The 22,865-nt window shown below is 35.1% G+C and overlaps 1 protein-coding gene across 2 annotated transcripts; it reads left to right on the top strand.

Annotated features, from left to right (window-relative positions):
- The first annotated feature begins 217 nt into the window (after positions 1 to 217).
- LOC138692948 (probable nuclear transport factor 2) lies at positions 218 to 20,375 on the top strand. Of its 2 annotated transcripts, XM_069816361.1 has the most exons (5): positions 218 to 500; positions 7,454 to 7,525; positions 10,981 to 11,079; positions 11,244 to 11,399; positions 19,265 to 20,375. In XM_069816361.1, the coding sequence occupies exons 1-4, from the start codon at positions 393 to 395 to the stop codon at positions 11,355 to 11,357; spliced, it is 393 nt and encodes a 130-aa protein (XP_069672462.1). In that variant the 5' UTR covers positions 218 to 392; the 3' UTR covers positions 11,358 to 11,399; positions 19,265 to 20,375. The 2 variants fall into 2 exon arrangements, with proteins under 2 accessions (XP_069672462.1, XP_069672460.1); XM_069816359.1 differs by lacking the exon at positions 11,244 to 11,399 and having other exon boundaries at positions 223 to 500.
- Positions 20,376 to 22,865: the final 2,490 nt, after the last annotated feature.

The following is a 22,865-nucleotide window of genomic DNA, read 5'->3' on the forward strand; positions in this document are numbered from 1 at the left end:
TATTGACTGCCCAATATTGGGAAGTTTCGGAGAAAAGGAGAAAATAATAAAATTAAACTTCTAACGTTAATGTTTCACATTTCCGCTATATTTCGTTATTCCACTACAGTTGGGCACACTGCAACAAACAGACACATCACGAAATATTCTCCTCGCCGTTTTCCATTGGTTAAGCATTTCGATATCGAGTTGAGAATGATTCATACAAATCGAGTTACACTTGTTTGTGCTGCCATCTAATGGGCCACGCGATTTTGTAAGTTTGGTGTTAAGTTCTGTCTGTGTTGGTAACGATAAAATTAACAGTGTCAGTCCTTAGAAGAAAATTTAGTGACGAGTCGTAAAGACATTAAATATACATTTAAGTTAGAAGAACTGTATAATTTTTTAGGATGACGCTAAATCCAGCGTATGAAGCCATCGGGAAAGGCTTTGTTCAGCAGTACTATGCAATCTTTGATGACCCTGTCCAGCGACCAAATTTAATAAACATGTATAATGTAAGTGAAAAGAAGCAATGTGTTCACAAAATGCACAACTACTCGTAGCGACTAGAATGATTATTTTTTTACGGATATTTTGAATGATCTCGTGTGTAAATAACATGTACCAACCATAACCAAAAAATTTACGTTTACTACCATCATAAGTACCTACCTATATTAAGAAGATAGTACCACATGGCTCCAAAGGATTCGAATTCTTTATCAGTTGCTTACTGCGCTTTTTGTATGACACTGTAATATATATTGACTGCTGTAAAATTGTGGGTTTTATTACATTACACTTGAAATATCAAGGAAAGGTTACAATTCTAAATGAAAATGTACATTGCCGGTAATGCAAGCCGCAAGGGATCGGTATGGTTTATTTATAATTTGATAAAGGACAAATATGACAAAAGAGAAAGACATGTTGCAAACGAGGATAATTCAGTTTTTCTCTAATTGATCTAGAAGTTTCGTTTAGCAAATTTAAAAATAATTTCCAATAGAACATATCGGTAAGATGAGATCTACGCTCAGCTCATCTTTACAAATATTTCGGTAGAGTTTTTTTTATATTGTTAAGGAGTAAATAATTTTAATGTAGAGCTTTGTGCATATTTCATCATTATGAAATGGAAAGCAATTAAATTGGGCGCGCTTCCGAACAGGGGCAGCGGCATATCCCCTAAGGTTAGAGCCCAGTTTAGGTGTGTGTGTGTATTAATCGAAAAAAAAAATGTCATATAAACATGGGTCCTATTTTCAATATTTTCTAGCCCCTAATTTTCGATTGATACACACACACACACCTAAACTGGGCTCTAACCTTAGAGGAAATGCCACTACCCCTGTTCGGAAACGCGCCCGTTCGATCCTCGCTTGGGCTGATTACCTGGTTGGGTTTTTTCCGAGGTTTTCCCCAACCATAAGGTAAATGTCAGGTGATCTATGGCGAATCCTCGGCCTCATCTCGCCAAATACCAACTCGCTATCACCAATCTCATCAATGCTAAACAACTAGTAGTTGATACAGCTTCGTTAAATAACCCACTTCACACATAGTTGTGGTCCGGTCAATAGAAATCCGTATTGCGAATAATGAAGTGAAGATTTTTAGATTTTTAAAATCTTGTAACACAAATTTATGACTGATATTTTGTTAAAAATAAAGTAACAGTACTGGTTCTGTTCTTTCGAGAAAAATACATTCCAAAAACACCCGATTTTTTGTCCCAAAAATGAGAACACTAGGAAAAAATTTGAAATAACTTTAAAAAAAATCTAAAAACTCCCAACTTTCACAAGTAAATTCAAAACACAAAAAATTCATAGAAACAAAACACTTTAATAGTCTAGACAACTTCAAAGTTACATTTCGATTTACAATAACTATCAACTTATCATTCCTAAGCTAATAAAGTCTAACCTAACCTATGTCAATGACAAAACAGTTCAGTAAATAGCAAACTATGATCACTTACCTCACATTAATGAAGGCATGGATACATTTCTCCCACTTCCATGAAAAAACAATGCAGGCATTCACGATGATCTGGATCTTGAACATCAACTCTGCCAAATATCTGACATAAACACAACCTCCACACAAACCACCATCACGAGTTGTAGAACTACACTCCCATTCCAAAACTAATCTGAAAATGATAGAGACAAAATGAAAACAATCGAATATCGAATTAATGTGACATCATCAAACATCGATTTATACATCTGCGAATTGCAACAGGATCTTGTGCGGAGTTTGTTAATAAAAACTTAAACTAACCAAACCTAACCTTCGTATATGCAAGTGTGTAACTAGAGCACGAAGGGAACTTCTTGATTTGATCTGGAATGTACACGCAAAAATAAATTCATGTAAGGATCACGCCGGCACTGCATGAGAGGTCAGCGCATGCACCAAAGCCAAACAGTTCCTGTTCTGATAGCTAATTATAAACATCAAATACAAAATGGCTGACCACCAATTCCAATCGGCCAATATTCGTAAGTACATAAATATAATAAACTAGTGGCTTGTGCAGCAAATGCTGCTGCAAACTAAGTTCGTTAGACGTTGAAATAAAAATTTTTCAGATTTATTTTCAATGAAGAATACTTGTCTTTTTGATAGTTATTTGCTTCCATAATAATGAAACATACTCCCTCTGAATGGATTTTTTTTTAGGACAAATACTTTTTCTTGAACCTGTCCACCTTCAGTTTTGAGTTTCAATGCGAAAACGCAAGTAACAATTATAGGACTATCAGTGGGTTTTTCATGTGGGAGTAAAGCAGGTCATTGTGGTTTGTAGGCAAAAGTTAAAAAAATGTCAGGCTTGCTAAGTTTTCGAACAATAGCATTTTCGTATAGCTGCTGCATGTAGAACTTGAAATGTAGAGCGTAAAATCATTTTATCCTACTAAGAGATCTTGCTGAAATGATCTGGAGACTACAAAATTTTCTAGGCCTCTTATTTTATCAGTAAGTAATACTTTTTTATCTTTCCTTAGGAACTGTAATTTTTGCGCTCTCTCGAGCCAATACTGAAGACAATGACACATATCAATATCTACACTACACCACTATTAAGTATATGAAAAAGACCCAACCCCACTGGTTTAATAAGTATAAAAATATTTGATTTTTAATAACAGTATTATTATCTTACTTAAGTTTTGTAGTTATATATAGCAGTCACTCAGTAAATTATAGAAATGAAGATCTAAATTAAGATATTCTCTACATTTACTTACATAACCTCAAAACGTTTTACTTTCATGTCATCAATATAGCATCAATATTATGTACAATTAATGAAGAATAGACGCATCATATTAACTATAATAATATTTAATTTCTAATGGTAATAATGTCATCAAACCACCTCAAGTTTCGTAGATTTGAATATCCAATACACAGCTGTACTCAGAAAATTATACACTGCAGAATCAGTTTTTAATAACAAATTGAATTGAGCTCTAAATATGTCGGCAATCCTGCAGGTCATGGCTTTCATGTAATAGCCTATTGTTTATTGTAGTGTGTGTTTTGTTCTGAAATTCAATCAAATCGGCCATGATTCAATAAAATTAGTTCTCAAAACTGACAACAGATGGATTTCGGAAAATAGGAAAATTATGTAGGAAAATTGACATTTCACTGAAAACTACTATTTTTCCGAAAAACTTTGGATGCCAGGCATGAAAATGAGGGGTCACTCATTAAAATCCATTCAGCCGTTTTCCCGTAATTTCCATTACCAATTCAAATTACATATATAGATGTAAAATTTTTTTTAGTAGGTTATTTTACGACGCTTTATCAACATCTTAGGTTATTTAGCATCTGAATGAGATGAAGGTGATAATGCCAGTGAAATGAGTCCGGTGTCGAGCACCGAAAGTTACCCAGCATTTGCTCATATTGGGTTGAGGGAAAAACCCGGAAAAACCTCAACCAGTTAACTTGCCCCGACCGGGAATCGAACCCGGGCCACCTGGTTTCGCGGCCAGACGCGCTGACCGTTACTCCACAGATGTGGACAATAAATGTAAACTATGATTGTAAGTGTGCAGGAAAATCCCACGTACCTTAGAAGATTTCAAGCATAATATCCATCAGGAGACTGCCTCTGTTTCTCAATGGAACTTGAATGAGTAATGGAGAACTTATTAAGGAGGTTCTAAAAAGTATAGAAAAGGATGGCAGGCAGTTTCAGCATATTTTTTATTATATTGAGTGAGTATCTAATGTTACCAGCGCCATCTCTGCACACCATGTGGCTGAGAGGTATGCCATTGCTACACATATGAAAGCTGCCACATGGGCAGACCATGTTAAGACTGAGACACTCCATACATTGATCTTTATATACAGGGTGATTCACGAGGAGTTACTGCCACTTACGGAGCATATTTCCAAAGACATTTTGAGCAAAAAATGTCATATGAACATGGTCCTAATCTCAAAATTTTCAGAGTTACACTAATTTGAAGTTTTTTGTAAAGTACCTTTTTTCTTTAGTTTTAAGGATAAAAGAATATTACAAATATAGAATGAACTATTCAGAAATATCATTTCTCTAGTTGTCTTGTATTCTGAAGCTAAAAATTTGGTGTGAATTCCATAGTTACTTTGTACCATTTTTTTTTTTTTTTTCGATTTTTAACTACAAAATTACATTAGAATTGGAATATATCAGTCCCCTAACTGCCCATTGTGCAACTCAAACCAAGAAATGGATTCGGAACACCTCAAAATCTGTGCTTCAGTGGCTGGTCATGATAATATCTTCGAAAAATATTGGAGTGCAAGAGGTCAAATGATTTTATTGTCAAACTACTGGCATTAGAAAACAACAACAACATTATTCTTACGAACGTATCATAGTGATTTTTATAAATCACGCTACTATTGTAAACTCTTTAAGACTGTACATTAGGATGTAAAGAATCAAGTCGCTAGAAGTGGTGCAAAAAAAATCTGTACAAAGCAACTAACAACACATATTTAGCTTGAGAGTACTAGCCAATTAAAGAAATTATATTTCTGAATATAGTTCATTCTCAATTTGCAATATTCTTTTACCCTTAAAGGGGATGCGCTACTGAATTTTCTAATTTCCACATTTTAAGAGATAATGTATTGAAATTTTAACAGCATATTATGATCATGATTATGAATTAATCAGGAAAATTTCAATGATCTAAGTCAACAAATAACGCTTTTAAAAATAAAATTTGAAAATAACACGTTTATTTTTGGAAACCGTTTTTTGGAATCTAAAACAAGAGTTTTCTATGTTTTTTAAAGTGAATATTATAGCTGAAACACAGGTTGTGGTAATGGAACGTTGGAATTTAGGATATGAAGAGTAAAATAAATAAAAACATGACATTTCTTTAAAAACTGTCATTTTTCAGTAGCGCATCCCCTTAAAACTAAATAAAAAAGGCATTTTATAAATAACTTCAAATTAGTGTAACTCTGAATATATTGAGAATAGGACCCATATTTGACATTTTTTTTCTCAAAATGCCTTCGAAAATAAGTTCTATAAGTGGTGGTAACTCCTTGTGATCACCCTGTATAACCGACAATCACTATGTGCAAGAAAAAATCGAAATCAATACTGAGAAAAGTACCGAGTGAAAACTGGAACATGTTGCGTGTGTTACCTCCGTACATATAACTGGTAGCCTTCAGACAAGAGCAACTATAGTTTGTTGCACCTCTCTAATGTTAAATTCATTTATTTCTTGTATAGTACCATTGTTAATGTAATAGAAATTCGCCAAGATCACTTTGAAGTTCATCGTTGAGCTGAGCAAAGATGACTTGAAAATTCAAAATATGGATATCCTAGACCAGACGTCTCCAAAAGCCTACTCGCGAGTAAGCCCCTGAACGGAACTGAAGCCAGTATGTAAAGAGCGTGCTCCGCCTCACCCATCTCCACCTGTACTGTACTCAATGTTTATGCGCAAATGTAGAGCAGTGACAGACTGCCATTATCATTGTGTTGGTCGGAGTGTTCCACCGTTTCACAATATCTTCTAATCATGGACATAGTGCATTCAAGGATGAATAGGAAGAGAAATTTTTTGTGTTAGTGGGGAGAATGTGAAATGCTTAATTTGTTCGAAAATTCTTAAGCGTGTGTTAAAATTCAACATGCGACGACAATACTCGACTCTTCAGAAAGAATATCATACAATTACAGGCATGTTGGACATGTGACAATAATTTATTTTGGGGCTATCTGCATAACTGCTGGTTATATTACAATACATTTACACTTAGTTCCGCATGACAGACATGTTTTTCGTTTCATTTTGGGTGAAATGCGTAGGCCCACAAATTTTTTGATAAATATAAAACAAGAAAATACAAACACAAATCACACACGTGTCCTCAGTCTTAAACAGAAAAAGCTTCTTGCTAGCTATGTTTTAGCTTGGAATATTGGAAAATCAATGAAGCCCTTTACAGAAGCATCATTTGTAAAATAGTGCATACAGGACGTTACTAAAATACTGTGTCTAGAACAAAGTCAAAGTTTAAGAAAATTAAATTGTTTCCAATTACAGTTCAGAGAAGGAATTTCAGGATTGCAAATGTAATTAATTTTTAGTCGAAACCACAATTAACCAGTTTGTAGCTGACTCACATGCATTGGACGAAATCACAGATAGAAATGACAAAGCTCACCTAGCCATTTTCATCCGAGGAGTTAACGAACATTTTACTGTGTCTGAATGTCTTCTAGATGTAATTACAAAATACAAATGGAGAAGATCTTTTCCAGGTACTGAAAGGCACCATAGAACAGAAGAGGTTGAATTTGCAGTGACTTGTGTCAATAGCAACAGTGTGTCCAGCTTCATAGTATGTCAAAATAATATACAAACGAATGATATTTCTTATTCTTTTGATGTTATTATTTGTAAACATAAGCAGACCGTTGCCGCGATCCCCCACTGATCGCTCCCATCCGTTGAGGTACGAGTCTCTCCCCCTTTTCTAGCTTTAAAGCACCCTGTGTTTGGCAGGCAGCATCGAGAGCACAAATGACTATACGCTTTTTGGAGACCTCTGTCCTAGACCTTGAAGTTACCATGGTATACAGAACTCTTAAAAATACGCAATTTCTGTAAAGTTTTGGTTATGTGTTTGAACCCTAAAAGTTAGGAAAATGTAATTCTTTTTATTTTTCTGTGAAAGAATATTACTGTGATTACATGCTTTCATTGTAGACTCATATTGGCATAACGTGAAAATTAGATCTTGGTTATATTTGAATTTTAAAGATTTTAGGAACTGTAAGAGCGTCCTAGATTACAATTTTACATTAGAACATTAGTATGCTAACATTATAGTTATTTAATATGGTATTAAATCCCAACTTTGTGTGTTGATCTGGATGTGTGTGTTTAACTAAATTGTCTTATATATTTTACAGACGGAAAGTTCATTTATGACATTCGAAGGCTTGCAGATACAGGGTGCTGTAAAAATAATGGAGAAACTAACTGTAAGTATAATGGAAATGGTTACTGTAAGATAGTTGTCATAAGTCACAAAAGAAAAATAATAATAATAGAGACCTGTTAACTCAGTCCATTAGGCAAATAAGTATAAAAATGAGCTGATGTGTTGCCATTTTTTAAAATTATGTATAGCCTATATTACTGTTTTCATAAGAAAACTTGAGAAGCTGTTTTAGACAGTATGAGACATCTTCTGCACACACACATACACAGTCACATGATTTCGTGATCATTTGTTGCTTGTCTGTGGTCTGTCATTGATATGAAACTTACGTAATTATGTTGAAGTGTGTAATAAAATTATTTCAGTGATCATCACTATCTACGGATTGAACCATTGAGTCTTTTTCATCTGATCTCTTCACCTCTTCTTCGGTCTTCCCATATTTCCTTCGCCTACTGGAGTATAACATATTCTTGCATGGTGTTCCATCCAGAAGCATCCTGATCACATGTTCGTGCAAGTTTACCTATAAATGCTTATACTGTGGTAATGCTCTGTATGCACAGGCCCTAACTTACCACTAATGGTTTCATTTCTTTGATGATCCATTAAATGTATGTCCTGCCAGTTGTCTTAGGAGCAGTATTTCTGCTGCTTTTAATCTTTTCAGTTGAGATACTGTACGTGTCTATGTTTCAGATCCATACAATAGTGTTGACAAGATGAGTGTTTTGAGTCCAGAGTCTAAATAAATATGGGAATTCTTCATAGAAAAGCCACAGAAGTGGAGTAAAATATTCTTACACTAATTATTAATACATTTGATTACCTTAGTGCGGGAACATATTTAAGAATCCTATTACCCTATGCCATGCACAAAATTGACACCCTCTCCCCCCTCCCATTTATACAGTATATCTCGAAAGTCGGTTTCTCTTGAATAGTTGTATGGGTAATTGTGAGAACACAGAACATTTTGAATAACAAATTTCTGGTAAATTATTGTGTAGGAAAAAATTTAAACTTTTCACCACCCTTATATTGTGAATACAAACTTACAAATACCTTTTAAGAAACCCAGCGGTTCTTTGCCGCCCTCACATAAGCCTGCCATCAGTCTCTATTCTGAGTAAGATTAATCCAGTCTCTAACATCATATCCCACCTTCCTCAAATCCATTTTAATATTATTCTGCCATCTATGTCTCGGCCTCCCCAAAGCTCTTTTGTCCTCAGGTCGTCCAACTAACACTCTATATGCATTTCTGGATTCACTGGTACATGCTACATGCCCTGTCCATTTTAAACGTCTGGATTTAATGTTCCTAATTATGTTCTGTGAAGACTACAATGCATGCAGTTCTGAGTTACACCATTCTCCTGTAATTTCATCCCTCTTGGCCCGAAATATTTTTCTAAGTATCTTATTCTCGAACACTCTTAAGTCTGTTCCTCTCTCAAAGTGGGAGTCCAAGTTTCACAACCATACAGAACAACCAGTAATATAACTGTGTTATAAATTCTAACTTTCAGTTTCTTTGAAAGTAGACTAGATGACGGAAAAGCTTCTCAACCGAATAATAACAGGCATTTCTCATATTCAGCTTGTGGTCACGCCAAAGAATCAGTTCCATTCTGAGGCTTATGTTGGGGTTTCGTAACAAGCTCTTTTTTACAATGATGGGTTGTTAGCCCTTCGCCCAACTCCCAACCTGGAGGATGTACTGTTGGGAAATTAAAGCTTGAATAAAATATTGTCGAAAAATTAAGTAGCTCTTAGCCATGAGTGTATCTGCTGCGAAGAGTAGAAAGAAAAGTATTGCAAATGCATTGGATGTGAATTTCTTTACCAAGTATAGGGGAGACTGTTGTACCTTTAAACACTTTTCACATTTTATTTTTTTTTAATTTTGGGAAATTATATCTTTTAAATTAAAAAATACTTTAAATAATTATTAAAGATTCCTTTACAACTTCGTGTATATATTTTCCTGTTCTACACATCTATTAAGGATGGAAAAAATAAAATGTAGTATGTTCAAAGGTACAACAGGTTCATGTACCTTAGAACATACCCTCTTGTAAGTTGGAACACATGTATTATAGGTGGGAATATAGTTGTAAGAACTGACAATCATATTTAAAATGTATTTGCAATCATAAACCATAGCAGGCTTCTCTGATTTAGATTTTATTTCCTGGAGATGCAAGAATTGCTTCAATAGCTTTCTTCAAGGCATCCTGATCAATTAGGGGACCTCTTAATTCCGGACTTACTTTGTGACATGATCTTAAAATAAAATAAAGACAAAAAGCAATAGTATTATGTACCTTGGAACATGTTCCATGGTACAAGATGGTCTGTGTTCAAAGGTACAAGAGGGTGCACGTTTAAGCAAATATGGCTCCCAAAACTAGAGATTCGAATAAATCATGAAAATTAAAATATGTTATTACTCACCAGATAATACGGAACACATTGTACCTAATGAATGGTAACATATACAATCGGGTTTTATGTTACATAACATATATCAATGAACGAAATGTTTACTTTTGGTAATAAAATAGTACATTATGCAACGAGCCTATAATGAAGGTAATTAAGAAGTGAGTATGGATATACGAGCTTCTTAATTACCATTATAGGCGAGTTTCATACTACTTTTTATGCTCGACCATATTTCTAACTTGATATTATTAATTTTATTTGTATTTGACATTGAGCAATGTTCCGTATGTTGTGAGATGTGCGCAGACGCGAAAGTATTGATTTTTTCCGAGGAACAGATGTCCACATTGACCTTACTAGGCCATAAGAACCTACAGAGATAACATTGAAATTAAATTAGACATTGAAAAACGAGATGACAAATTGAATTTATTTGAATATTATTTACAATTAACGCTAATTATTATAGTAACAGAACATAATCTTCTGCGACAGTATTGGATTTCCAGCCTCCGTGACTTTTCGCTAATTCTCTTTCGATTGCATATCCGAGAATAATCGATACTTGCGGTTTTATAACGGTAGAAAGCTGACCTGTCATTGGCTGAACAGTTGTAACCTGAGTCGTCATTGGCTGAAAGACCTGACCTTTAATGAGTAGGTGTATTTTAATGACATGCATTAAAGGTCTGCTACCAGGTGTATAATTCTACATTTCGGCATGGTCGAGCATAAAAGATTCTTTCGTTCACAGAACTCACATTTTGCAATAAATCAAACCAAAATTACGATCAGATCTACTTAGTGGCTTTCCCTACAATCTACTTCAGTTTTGAGTCCTCTAGGTGTTAGTAAAAAATAAAAAACAAAAAAATGTTCAAAGGTACAACAGTCTCCCCTACATTCGAAGACTGTTATTACATGTGTGTTTCACTGCTAACATTTCTATATTCCAGCACTGCATTATATAGGTTTACAAAATTAATCTAAATTAAATTGAACATATGCTCTAATATTTACTCATCTTTTTTTTTTTTATTTCAGAGTCTAAGTTTCCAAAAAATTCATAGAGTTATTACAGCTGTGGATTCCCAACCAATGTTCGATGGTGGAGTTCTTATTAACGTTCTTGGTAGACTGCAGGTACAGTAATTATAAAGAATATTGATAGCAATTGTTTTAAATATTGAAGAATATTATAGGCAGTGCAATTTTTATTATATCATGGATTATATAGAGCAGTTGAATCTAAGTTTGTAGAGTGTTTCGGAATAAGCAAGCCATGTGTAACGACTTGTTCTCTTCAGACGGACGAGGATCCGCCACACGCCTATATCCAGACCTTTGTGCTGAAGCCGATAGGGACCAGTTTTTACGTGCAGCATGATCTCTTCCGACTTGCATTACACGACAGTGTCTAGATAAATTGTTACCTCATCAACATACACATTACCTCACTGCAGGCAAGATAAACTTATATCTTGTGGTCTGTGTGTGTTTCTGTTTGTTATCTTGAAGTCTAACACTGCAGCTTATACAGTTATGTCCTACGCTACCTTCCCTAATTTTTGTTGTTTTGAGACATGCATGGCAAGACTTGAGAAACTGGATAAATGAAAGATCCTAGCATGTGCTTTATAGCTGCAAATTTTATTAACCCTGATCATCCATGTAGTTTCATTAAGCAAATGAAATATAATGTATATATAAACCTTCAGATATCAAGGATTTTAATTTACCAATGAAAGAAAAAAAAATGAAATTACCATAATAATAATAAAACGTAAAATCTTTTCTGTATTTCATGTGTTGAGAAATAAATTGTGAAGGCTAAAATAAATCAAGTACCTGTATTTTTTAAAATGAAACTACAAAAATACATGTTTGAAAAGTCTGTTTCAAGGCTAGTAATAATTTGGAGATTGGAATTCGTTATTTAGTTTTCATAGTTTATCAAGTAAAATTCTTAAAACAATGTTTTATCAAGTTCTAAGGCATGTGAGGTAATAAAACTTTGTAAATAACGCAGGACATAGATTATTTGGACATTGTGTTACGAAATTTAGTATTTGGTGGTATTTATTATTATGATTGACTAAAACCAATTAAATTACTTCACCGTATAATGATATTAAAATTATTATACATATTTATTTGGAACAATTCATTTACTACAATCGACCTGGTCGGTGTTGATTTAGGTACCTGAGGACCTCCGTATGCCAATGTGGAGGGACTGTTCTTGTTGGAAAATGAACCCCTGGTCCACCTCTTCCATGAGTTGTGGTATTAACCAATTTTCCTAAATCAACCTACCAGATCGATGGATTAGTCGTGCAACGGGTGCAGACAGGACCTTATGCACATGGCCATCCCGTTCACCGGATTTCACAGTGTGTGCTTTTTTTTCTGTGGGGTTTCATCAAGGACAAATGTTTACATACCTCCACTTCTAGTGACGTTGGCCGAATTGAAAAAGCGCATTAACACAGCAATCAGGAATGTAGCACAAGACATGAGAACCATGAGCCAATGAGAAAGAGACCATCCAACATCTCACTTCTCATTGTCGTCTATGGGAGAGATGTTCAAAAGAATAGTTGGAATCGCAGACTGGGAAGAATCATGAACAAATTGTTAGAATCGATTCATAATGTATGATTGAATTGTTGGAATCGACTTCTGAAAAAGAATCGTGTAGCCCAACTCTACTTTCCAGTGCTCTGATCTAAATTTAAAATTTATTTATTTATTTAATCTGACAGGATTAAGGCCGTAAAGCCTTCTCTTCCATCCCACCAGATAATACATATAAATACAAAAAAGAAATATAGACGCTGGTGAAAATAAATGATCAGTGGTTGCCTGAGTGTAAGTTGAGCATTTAGGCATACTTTTTGTCACAGATTAGTACAGCCTTTAGCTCTCTCTCTTCCCTTTCCTGTAAACTGTGTTGTTGTCCATAGACATACAATACAATGCATTGTTCACTTGATGGCATTCTTAACTTTCGTGCATATAAATCAAATGTCTAGTAATTAAAAACTCTTGCTATGAAACATACACATCAGAATCAACTTGTAATGGTGCTATCACCAGATAAGCTTAAAACTATTCACATGACAGATCCCTTGGACCAATTACTACAAAATGACACATTTTATAAAATGTAAGCAAGATATGAAGAGAACGAAAACTAGCAATAGTTTGTGATAGAATTATTGTCATGCAAGTTATAATAATATTTAAGATAATACTTTATACAAATGAACTGAAATTTAACATACGTCACTAATAGGATTTCTGGACAATTTTAAGCATATTATCGTGTTCTGTTTTCATCCTGATGGCTTTATATTGAAATAATTTATTTCTGGTGGTGTCACAGCAACTGCAAAACTGTCACTGCCCTCTAAAGCTGGCAGCATACTGCATTGGACATTCTGTCTCTTTACTGTCATATTGTTGTTCATAATCTGTCACAATTCCTGCTCTGACAAATCAAAGTTTGAATGAGAAATATGTTTTGTTTTTTAAATTGGACATATTTATTATTACGAGTATTTTATAATAGAGGAAATGCTCAGTTTTGAAACAAATAGAACTATAATTCATGAGTTTACATGTAATACTTGCCGAGATTGTCATACTGCATGTAGCCTTCTAATTGTTATGTTATTTTAATAAATATTTTCTTATAGACAGACGTGCTCATTAGAGCATAGGGTTAGTGAAATACATGTGGAATGAGAATTAATTTTGCTCTCTTTCGCACCTTCTTTACGGAAAAATTCTTAATGTAAAATATTTCTTGACCAAAAAATTCTTAGTTCTATTTCGTTTTTTATAAATTCCTCTGTGTGCACTCGAGTTCACATAAAATTAGTTCTATGCGCACTTTGTGATAGTGATAGAAATAATAAATATAATGATAAAAAACTTGAAATAATGTTTCAGAAAAGAGTTTCTACCAAAAACATAGATGGTCAGTGGTGGGACATTGGTTTTGCATCCTGAATGCCTTGGTTTAGAACCCAGTAACATTTGTATCACATGCTTCATCTGAAATCAGTTTTTTTTTTATTTGCCTGGCTTTGTGAGGTTCAGGAAAGCAAATAAAAATGTGTATGCAATTTGCACCATTTATATATTTTGGTAGATGTAAGTCACATTATAAGATATGTTTCTTTAAAAAAGACACATCGCATATACCATTAATTTCATAGAAGGATAAGTTTTGAGATTTCACACATGTGGCAAATTATTATTATTATTACTTACTTACTGGCTTTTAAGGAACCCGAAGGTTCATTGCCGCCCTCACATAAACCCGCCATTGGTCCCTATCCTGAGCAAGATTAATCCAGTCTCTACCATCATATCCCACCTCCCTCAAATCCATTTTAATATTATCTTCCCATCTACGTCTCGGCCTCCCCAAAGGTCTGTTTTCCTCCGGCCTCCCAACTAACACTCTATATGCATTTCTGGATTCGCCCATACGTGCTACATGTCCTGCCCACCTCAAACGTCTGGATTTATTATTTTTATTTATTTATTTATTTTTTTTTTTGGCATCTTCATGATAGTAGACGTTTTAAATGAATTCACAAGTGGCTTTTTGTAATTTTAATTGTAATTATTACTTGAACAATTTAATTGCCAAGAATTTTCTGTATAAAATTCATCTTACATATTTACAATTTATAATATACCTTCCTTCTTAATTTAAACTATATAAGAAATGTATATTCTTGCATGTGTTGCAATAGCTGCTGCAGAAATATAATTTACTACATATACTTTAACACAAGAATGTAATTTCAACACAGAGTGCGTCTGGTGTACATAGCTCAGAGGATAGAAATTGGAGGTTGTGCTTGAGCGCAGGTTCAAATCCTGCTTGGATTGATTACCTAGTTGGTTTTTTCCCCCCGATGTTTTTCCCTAACAGTAAGACGAATGTCAAGAGTCCTTTGACTCGCCTCATCAAAAACAATCTTGCTATCACCAATTCACTGGCAAGCAAATAAGCCTTCAGACAGCAGTGTTTGTAACAAAAAATAAAAGCAATTTCAAAGTGACGAATTATTTTCACTAGCTTATGATGTGATAACAAAAGGAAATTTATTTAGAATAGAATATTAAGATTTTTTTACTTAACTTGAATTTTGCTAAGCTCATCATTGTTTCTACCAAACCAATGTACAGACCCAGAAACAAAATCTGGGTCACCTGAATTTTGTTTCTGGGTCTGTACATGAATTTGCTGCCTATATATAGATACTGTCTCGTAATGTCGGTTTTGAAGCAAAATCTTAGTTGGAGTGTGTTGTGACAAGAAATTGATTTAATTTTGAAAGTAAAGGCCATTTATATTCTATGGTCCTGAGCCACTTTTCAGCTAGGTTTGTTATCCTGAAATGGATTTTTTTCAACGTTTTTATTCAGTACTGAATCTGTAATTTTGAATTTATTCCTACTTTATGAGTTCTGGCACATGTTGGAACTTGCACTTTGGGAAACTGTCCACAAAATTCTCTTGGTGCATGATACAGCATACACATCCCATGTCATTGCACAGTCATATAGCCTTGGGAGCTTGCAGTGGCTAGCACACAACAAAGACGTCATTGGGGTTGGGAATCACATTATACATTACTTATCTATTCATATAAATAACAGTATATCGGGCTTTCATTTCAAAACTTCCTGGTCTAAATAACTTTATTTCAATTAATTAAATTTAAACAGAAAACACGTCAATTTAGATATTGAGGGGGAAGTTGAAAACCAGTTGCATTTTAGGCTTCACTCCCCTGTTATTATTGATTAAAGTTGAAGAGAATAGAACTACAATAGTAATATGTGTTACAAGAGCGGTATGTTGAAGTTTTCATGTTCGAGGAAAAGTTTGAAAAAACGAAACGTAGTTGAGCTTTTTTAATTTCCGAGAATTGAAAGAAAACATACCGCTCGTGTATCGTACATTATTTTGTGCGAAGATCGTTTATTACATACCTGAAAGAGGAATTTCTAATTAGTTGCAATGAAATCTCCATCTTGGTTTCTGTTCAATGACGGCAAATTTGCAAAACAAAAATATCTATCTTCAACATTGTTGCTTTAAAATGTTTTCTGTGTTTACTATACTCCAGCAGGCCGTGATATACGTCTGTCTTTTTTTTCCCCAGTCTATGATGAGTCTGGAATCTTGTTGATTTTTTCACTTGCATCACGAATGCAGTAACTTTAGTGGAGTTGTAGAGTTTACTTAATTTTTGCAAATATTTAAAAACAATAATTAACAGTGCAATTTAGGTGAAATTGCAGTGGTAAGTTTCCAATTTATAATTATTACTATATTGAACGTCTCTAAAATAATATGTTAACAGCCTAAAGGAGTAAAATCAATATGTCACTTAAGCGGTAAGAAGAGGGAAATTGTTGTGTGTGTTAGGTTGGGAATACTGAATGTGGAATTTTAGACTTTCTGCGGATTGGTTTTGTGCGGAAACCATACACACGATCTCACACAAAGACTATTTATTGTTGATTACAGGTTATTTCAGGTCATAACACAAACTAATTTTAAGAGATATGGTTATGTATGGTTTTGATACTATGACAATGCTATGTAGAAGAGTTCCGAAATAGCCAACAAAGCACATTTTGTGAATTACCCAAAATACAGTTTTTTTTCATCCTACAACCAACTGACAAAAACAACAATCCAGGTTGCCAGGCAACAATAGAAAACAAAAGGTGTGAGAACAAATGAATGAGATGTATAAACAATTGAATACGCTTTTAAATTTAAGTATCATAATATAGGGGTGCCATTTAAAATTTCAAAGGGGAGGAGGAAGTGAAATCTAAAGTGCAATTAACACTGATTTTAAACTTAACCTCAATATCTAAATTGACGTGTTTTTCGTTGAAATTAAATTTAATTGAAGTAGTTATTTAGATTAGGAAGTTTTGAGATGAAAGCCCTTCTATTCGATACAAGCCTTGGATGAATATATTTTTCATAAACCTTGGAAATATTTATTACAAGTATTGTTTAAATAATATTCTGTCACAAGTTTGTTAATTATGAAATTCTAAGTACAATAAGTGGAATTTAAGTGCAGTTGTTTTAAAATTGCGTTATTCTTTGTTTTATTAGACATTATTTGGTTATTCAACTTAGTTTCAGTGCTGCATTGTAAACAAAGGAAATTTTCATATAGGTGCAAATTGCATATCATCAATGATACGGTATATTTAAGTAGTTGTGTGCTGTGTTTGTGTCTTTTGACGAAACTCGTATGCATATTATTTATTTATTGCTGGTATGGATTCCTGAGTAGCCTATATGTTGTAAAATTATTTTTTGTACAGCATTATAAACAGTTTTTAGTGTTAGTCAAAATGGCGCACATGCCACATTATTGAAAGTGTCGTAAAATATTACCATGCCAACTAAAATGTCATGATTTCTATTATGACTACATAACTTGTGCCCCAAGATTAATATATGAAACGATTTGCCGTGCTGTAATATTAATACATAATTGTTGCATAGCAACCCCCTTTCTTCATAGATCATGACATCAAACTGCCAGTCATTACAAAATATGTGATTTGTTATTTCTTAATTGTTTTATAATGCTGCTGTACAAAAAAATTGCATATGAAACACGTTAATAATGTTATACAGTTACTGCATTTGTCAAAATTAGGAAACTAGCGAATTCCTAAACATTTACTCATGCAATAAAGTATAACGTTATAAATTAATTTCTTAATATACTCTTATGCTATATTTTCAGCATTATGTCGTCTTTCTAATTGCCATAAACATGTTAAAAAAAAAAGTAGCAAGCAAAACAATTTCTGTTTATCTAAAAGAAATGGAGATAAATTTCGAAATTGTGCATAATCAGTAGAAGATTCTTATGTCATTACTGGATAAATTTTAACAGTATTATAGGCCTACTTCTTATATTATATTATTAAACCTATGATAACAAAAATTTGATAACTCAAACATATAATAAATAAGTTAAAAAGCTTTATAGAAAAACTTATGTTTTAAAAGCACAAGAAGAAGTCCTTTGTGTATTAAAAATTTATGTGAGAGTGTCACAATATTCTTCAATTTTGGAGCGATTTTGATATTTGTTTAAATATTCATGTTTCTTTTGAATATTATTTTAAACTTAATTGCATACAATGTTTTATATGCCCAAATGTGCAAATTAAATAGTGTATACAGTGAAACCTCTCCTTACGGACACCTCCAAGATACGGACAGATTTTTATGTCTCAACTGAAATAATATAGAAATAACGATAAATTTAACTCTCGTTTACGGACACTCTCAGACACGGACACGGACAGCTGTTTCACAGTCCTAAAGCTTGCTTTAGCTCCTGACTGCGGACAGAACTTGGATTTCAAGACCTAATGTGTTACAAAAATGGAAAATTTAGTTTTGAGAACTGTACAGAAATTCCTTAACATGAGAGAAGACAATAAGGGTCTCGTAGGCTACCACTAGCCCAGCCGGCTACCCCTTGTTAGCTGGAAGCGGGTGGATAAACAAAGTCATAAAATTTAACTTGTCTGATGGGTCCAAGGTTTCCGCGATCGTGAAATTGTATTCGCCACATGATGGGGTTAGTAGGATTATTCTCTTCACTTCAATCAGTTCTGTTTCGAGAGACATGGCACCTGAACGTAAAGGTTAAGTTGAAAACTGTAAATTACAGTACTGCATAACTGTAGACCTAGAATAAAATTGCATGGCACAGTACTGTATTTTCCTTTTTCGGTCTTATCTACTGTAGTTCAAAGTTGCAAAGAATTTGCTGTAGTACAGTAGACTGTATTTAAAATTAAACTACAGTAATACATTTCATTTAAAGCGTGAAGAGATACATAATGCATATTATAAATTTACTGTTAGATTGGGAGTCTCCCTCCCTATAAAGGACACCTCTTACATGCAGACAGATTGTTACGTCCCTTCGATGTCTGTAAATGAGAGGTTTCACTGTATATATTTTGGCTTTACTAATGTGGTTAAAATATTACACTGGCATTTAAGCTTAACACTGTATTAATTTCACAACTTTATAAGCTTTCACAAAAGTATATCTACAGAGCTTGGTGTTTGCATCTTTCAATTGCGTAATTAAATATACCGTACAAATGCAAGGGTTAAGGGACTCAGCTTTGCAAACTTTTGTTTTGCATTGGTCATAAATGGTTTGTTGAATTAGTGTAGTAAACGAAAGTATCTGTGTGGTAAATTCTAAGATTCCGCTTTTGCTTGCAGGCTGATGAGGACCCCCCACATGCATACTCGCAAGTGTTTGTGCTCAAACCGATGGGCAATACCTTCTTTTGCCAACATGACATCTTTCGCCTGGGCATCCACGACACGGCTTGAAGGACGAGCACCAATCATAACACCAAGTGAATACAAAAGGCATTGCCGTTGTTGTGGATGGATATTTGTGATGAACATATTGCCAATACATGGTGTATATGAACACTTATGAACAATGCTTTGAACGAGCTCGAAACGATTTGCAACCAAGTTCAGTGATAAAACCCTTCCATTCACCATGTGTTCAAATTGTAATGTCATCGTGTCGTCACAGTAACTCTACACATGGCTTAATGCAAGGAAGCAACAAATATCATAGTCCTCGTCAGCACCGATCAAAGTTGTGAACACATGGTGGTTTACTCAGCTTCATTTAACCTTCGAGACACATTTAGGATGCTGAGCCACTGGAATGAGAGTTAGAAGTGTGCTGATACGCTTCTAATTTTCAATCTTCCTATGAACAGTACCCTGTTTTAGTGGACTAAAGATAATCCTGTATGTTATGAGAATATACGTTCTCCATTTACACTAAATTTCCTAATACAGATTAGTGTTAGGAATTTTCAATTAAATATGGCTGTGAAGGTTTGACTATATGTAACAAAGATACTGTGTCTATAATGAAATTAGGTGAATCTTGTGACATGGATTACACAATGCATATGGCTTATATGTGTACTTTTCATAAGCTTTGAGTATATTAACCAGGGATTCCCGATGTGAAGCGGTTAGGATATCTTTGTAGAAATTCAAAACAGGGTACACATGTCATCTTTCAGTTTTTTATTCAAAACATTTAATTCCTTTGCTTACAAGTTCATTCACCTTATGTTGGTAACACGTTAACAGGCATCTGTCCAATGTTTAATTAGCTTGTTAATAAGAACTGAGATTGCCGTTTGAAATGATCTGTAACGGATATGCCTTTTGTAGGAGTAGGTCTTCTTTTTCCTAACTGTAAGGATTTTAAATAATGTTGCTATCCCAATTTATGAATCATTATTGGAACTGGTAAGGATTTAAAATAAAGCCATTTCACAATCAAGCATTTATACATTTCTTTGTTTGATTTACTTATACAACTACTTTCCTCTCACAGCCCGTTTCCTGTTCATATAGTACAGGAAGGGCCATAAGTCACTGTACCCATAGATATTTCTTACTTACCTAATCTAATGGACCTGTGTGAGCTCCATCATTGTCTATGCAGAGTTGGACACGTCTCCAGGTCCTTTGTGACATTTTACGTAACTGCTGTGGTGTTATGTCTGCAAAGGCAGCTGTCACAGCATCTTTCAGTTCGTTGTTTGTTTGATACCATCTAGCAGCCACTTTTTCTTTTATGTGCCTCCACAGGCTCTTGTCCGGTGTTGTCAAGTCGGGAATTCGTGGGGGCCATGGTAATGGTGCTGGTAATCTGTTCAATGGATCCAGCAACTGCAGCACATGTGTCGAGTCTGACAACTGGTCGACCACACTGCCAGTAATGAACGCTCGCTTTTCCCAAGCTAACAGTGTTGCTTTTCTTGGGGGTGGCCTTCAAAATCTCCTTTCAAACTGTGTCATAATTTGTTGCATTGTCTGCCTCATGTGCTGCCTTTCGTGGATCCAAACACTCGCAACTAACTGCTCTTCAAGCAAATTATTATTTATATCTGCCATCTTGCTCACAGTTCCACTATTGTTATTCAACTGCTACTGTCACTGCTACCAAATGTTTTGGTCATTGTTACCAACTGTCTTTTAGTGATGCCACACCCCTTTGTCACCAAGTTTAGTAATTAGTAATTCTACAGTACACTACATTGTATATATCTAAGGGTACGATGACTTATGGCCTGCCCTGTACAGTGAAACCTCTATTAAATGGCCACTGATGGCCCGCCCTGTACAGTGAAAGCTCTATTAAATGGCCACTGATGGCCCGCCCTGTACAGTGAAAGCTCTATTAAATGGCCACTGATGGCCCGCCCTGTACAGTGAAACCTCTATTAAATGGCCACTGACGGCCCGCCCTGTACAGTGAAACCTCTATTAAATGGCCACTGATGGCCCGCCCTGTACAGTGAAAGCTCTATTAAATGGCCACTGATGGCCCGCCCTGTACAGTGAAACCTCTATTAAATGGCCACTGATGGCCCGCCCTGTACAGTGAAAGCTCTATTAAATGGCCACTGATGGCCCGCCCTGTACAGTGAAAGCTCTATTAAATGGCCACTGATGGCCCGCCCTGTACAGTGAAAGCTCTATTAAATGGCCACTGATGGCCCGCCCTGTACAGTGAAACCTCTATTAAATGGCCACTGACGGCCCGCCCTGTACAGTGAAACCTCTATTAAATGGCCACTGATGGCCCGCCCTGTACAGTGAAAGCTCTATTAAATGGCCACTGATGGCCCGCCCTGTACAGTGAAACCTCTATTAAATGGCCACTGATGGCCCGCCCTGTACAGTGAAAGCTCTATTAAATGGCCACTGATGGCCCGCCCTGTACAGTGAAAGCTCTATTAAATGGCCACTGATGGCCCGCCCTGTATAGTGAAAGCTCTATTAAATGGCCACTGATGGCCCGCCCTGTACAGTGAAAGCTCTATTAAATGGCCACTGATGGCCCGCCCTGTACAGTGAAACCTCTATTAAATGGCCACTGACAGCCCGCCCTGTACAGTGAAACCTCTATTAAATGGCCACTGATGGCCCGCCCTGTACAGTGAAACCTCTATTAAATGGCCACTGATGGCCCACCCTGTATAGTGAAACCTCTATTAAATGGCCACTGACAGCCCGCCCTGTACAGTGAAACCTCTATTAAATGGCCACTGATGGCCCGCCCTGTACAGTGAAACCTCTATTAAATGGCCACTGATAATTCCATGTAAAATTTGTCTTTGAGAGAAGTGGTTAATAGAGGGAGGCTTTCTTTTTAGACAGATAAATTCAACTGAGGGCTGGATTTAGGTACAGTGTCGCCCCTAGGCAGTGCTGAAATTTGTGGCCGCTCCTCCCCAACTCCCACAAACAATTTATGAGCAGCTGTTACACAGGTCATGTTTAGTTTAAATTAGTTTTAAATGAAATGTTACAATTTAGAAAACAAATTACTATAATCAAAATACAGTAAAACCTCGTTAATCCAGACCCTGATAAGCCAGACTTCGCTTAATCTGAACAGACAAAAAAAAAAAAAAAAAAAGAGAGTTTGGAAAAATTAAAGAACTTTATTTTAAGACTTACAAGTACTTCACACCAACTTCTGCAGCCAGAGTTTCGAGTAATGCAGAACCGGGTCCATCAGGCACATCATCATTGTATGTATTGCTTTACATTTTACTGTACGGTATAGTGTATTTATAAGCTTGTGCACTTCAAATACACCATAATAAACTAGTCTCTAAACACACACCTTCATCTCAAACAGCAGAAATAACTAAAATGCTCTCTCAATTAATATCACTCAATAAAAGAATTGTATTCCAATGGATACCATCCCATTGTGGAATCCTGGGAAACGAGAATGCGGATGCTTTAGCAAAGAAGGGCAGCA

The sequence above is a fragment of the Periplaneta americana genome, chromosome 17 (assembly GCF_040183065.1).
Source record: "Periplaneta americana isolate PAMFEO1 chromosome 17, P.americana_PAMFEO1_priV1, whole genome shotgun sequence".
Lineage (NCBI taxonomy): Eukaryota > Metazoa > Arthropoda > Insecta > Blattodea > Blattidae > Periplaneta > Periplaneta americana.